This window comes from Montipora foliosa, chromosome 8 (genome assembly GCF_036669935.1).
Source record: "Montipora foliosa isolate CH-2021 chromosome 8, ASM3666993v2, whole genome shotgun sequence".
Classification (NCBI taxonomy): domain Eukaryota; kingdom Metazoa; phylum Cnidaria; class Anthozoa; order Scleractinia; family Acroporidae; genus Montipora; species Montipora foliosa.
This window is the reverse complement of record NC_090876.1, coordinates 13,726,401-13,728,900: the sequence shown is the minus strand read 5'-3', so window position 1 is coordinate 13,728,900 and position 2,500 is coordinate 13,726,401. Positions and strand designations below refer to the sequence as shown.

Genomic DNA, 2,500 nt, shown 5'->3' with positions numbered 1-2,500 from the left:
ACAGGAGTGGGCAGCAGTATTCGAAATGTCGTTACACAAAGGCCTTAAGTCGACAACTTTGAAAATCACGATTGTGCAGCTTTCTCGGAAATTTGATCTACTCTTTGTCTCATTAACTTAGAACGCATTTTCGATCTCTATCGCTTTCTCGGAAGACCAAGGACAGGAAAGAGCCATTCTGAATGTTGTAGTCTGCCACGCTGCGGCTATTTTTCAGTTCCTCGCTATTAAACATGAGAATCTGTTTCTTAGCCACAATTCCTTGTTGGGCTTGAATTTTTTTCTTCAGATCCCTTATGTCATCGCTTGATTTGATTGCTAACGTTATCGTCTCTCCAGTTGATGGAAATTTTACATAAATTTCCATGACTGACTCGGAAACAACTGTTAAAGTAAAGTCACTCTGAATATTGTAGTGACGCAAAGTGCGACCATTTTTGAGCTTCCTGCCGTCACAAAAAAGCTCCTGTTCATCAGAGGAGATGCCTACCTCGTCCTGAATCTTCCCCTTCACGTTCTCGATCAGATCATCGGGTGCCACTCCTAACCTTAACAGCTTTCCATTTAGCAACTTTGCGAAAATTTCCATGCCTTCACCGCCTCCACGGAGTCGCGACACCAAATGCACTGTGCATTCGTGCGTAATCCTGCAGTCGGTTAGGGTGCAGCCATCTTCCAGTTGTCTTCCAGAATAGACAAGTCTTAGGTCCTGTACTGGTCCTACTTCGACCATAATTTTCCGCTTCAAGCTCTCAACAGAATCGCTTGTCCTAACGCACCGACTGATAGTTGAACCAGTCAACGTTTTGACAAAGACGGTCGCCGCATCATGGTATCGAAACCGCAAATACGGAGTAGATTCCTTGTCAATATGGTAGTCACTTAAAGTGCGCTCATCTTTCAGTAGCTCACCTTTAAATTTGAGTACCTGCTGGTCTGGTGGTATCCCTTTCTTCTCCAAAATTTTCGTCTTCACTTTCTCAACAGAATCACTTGGTCCGACTTCTAAATAGAATTTTTCACCAATAAAAGGGTCGACCAAGATTTGCATTTTCTCTGAAAGACCCAAGGGTCGGGTAGCCGTTGTGGGAATATTTCCCCGACTCTGGGTAAAATCCTCTTCTGAGAGTTGTTTTGTCTTGTCACCCTCCCAGACAGGCGAATAATCCGCCAACCCAGCAACCCAGTCAACATCCTTTTGTTGTGTTGATAGATCAACTGCCTCGGATACCTCAAGATTACTTTCCACCGTTGTTGCTGCCGACATTTTAATCACTTTCAACTTCTCTGAGAGATTGCCTTGCTCATCTATTAATTGTGTGCCGCTCTGAGATTTCTCACGTCGACGCCCTGAAACAATACAGATTCACTTTCAGTGGCAAAATCATTAGTATAGCAAACTTGACACTAAAATAGGGTGCCTGTGCAACGACGACGGCAGCAGTGAGACCGCCACAAAACAATGCGTTGAAAAACCCTTTAACAAGTTGTATAGAAACTGGAATCAAAGCTCACAATAACCCAGGATTAACTCAATCGTGTTTTAAACAACTGAACTGTGACGGAATTTTCCATTCTTTATCTTTGTAATTAGACTTAGTTTGTTCCGTTTTTTGTATTTTGTTACCTTTTAGTGTTAATGATGTAGTGTTTATCGTCGTTGCAGTATCACGTATTGTAAGTTATGCCTGTTAGCTGATTGTCTCTTAAGTGTTGATTTGGTATGATATTGTAAACATAGGAATGTATGGTACCGTGTTAACAATACGTACGTAACGAAGGTATGTGTTAATTATAGAAGTTAGAGCAGGGGTGGCGCAGTGGTGAGAGCACTCGGTTCCCATCAGTGTGGCCCGGGTTCGATTCCCAGTCCCGGCGCCATATATGGGTTGAGTTTGTTGTTAGATCTCTCATTTCTCCGAGAGGTTTTTCTCCGGGTACAGTAAACACCCGCATATAAGAACAAGTGGATTAAGAACATCAGGCTGAAATTTGACCAATAAAGCACCATATAAATAAGAACAAATTCAGCCCGATAAATAAAACTTGTTCTTAATACAAAGGAAAAGGGTATTAGGATAAGAAAACAATACAGTACAGTAACTTATATCGAAGTACTATGGTATTCAGGACCGTTACAAACTATGAAATTATTACAAAACAGCATTGAATGTTAATTAAACCTCTAGTAATATATATTTGAAGTATTTCTGAAACCAATTTTAAGAACACTTTCAGGCTGATTTCTCACTAAGTACCCTTCAAATAAGAAAACGATCAGCCTTAAACCTTAAAAAAGTGTTCTTATATGCGGGTGTTTACTATACTCTGGTTTTCCCCTCTCCAGAAAAACCGACATTGCCAAATTCCAAATTCGATCCAGAATGCACGGACACATGTTGAACGATCTCCTAAGCGCGCTTAAGGTGTTCCGTGGGTAAACAAATTCCATTACCATTTTCCCAGTAATTATTCGTTTATAGAAGTATCGGTATTTTTG

At 41.0% G+C, this 2,500-nt stretch overlaps 2 protein-coding genes across 4 annotated transcripts in view; both read right to left on the bottom strand.

Annotated features, from left to right (window-relative positions):
* Positions 1 to 2,500, bottom strand: part of LOC137967634 (separin-like) — a 33,423-nt gene that overhangs the window by 652 nt on the left and 30,271 nt on the right. For all 3 annotated transcript variants that reach the window (XR_011116544.1, XR_011116545.1, XM_068814152.1), the window contains one exon: positions 1 to 1,350. This exon is cut by the window's left edge and continues 652 nt beyond it. The gene's annotated coding sequence lies outside the window, so the exon portion shown is untranslated. The remainder of the gene's footprint in view (positions 1,351 to 2,500) is intronic.
* LOC137968270 (polyubiquitin-B-like) lies at positions 113 to 1,267 on the bottom strand. Its single transcript, XM_068814879.1, has one exon. It carries the CDS (start codon positions 1,265 to 1,267, stop codon positions 113 to 115), a length of 1,155 nt encoding a protein of 384 aa, XP_068670980.1.

Excerpts from the sequence above, each read along its gene's own strand:
- LOC137968270 (XM_068814879.1), bottom strand. The coding sequence starts at position 1,267 with ATGTCGGCAGCAACAACGGTGGAAAGTAATCTTGAGGTATCCGAGGCA.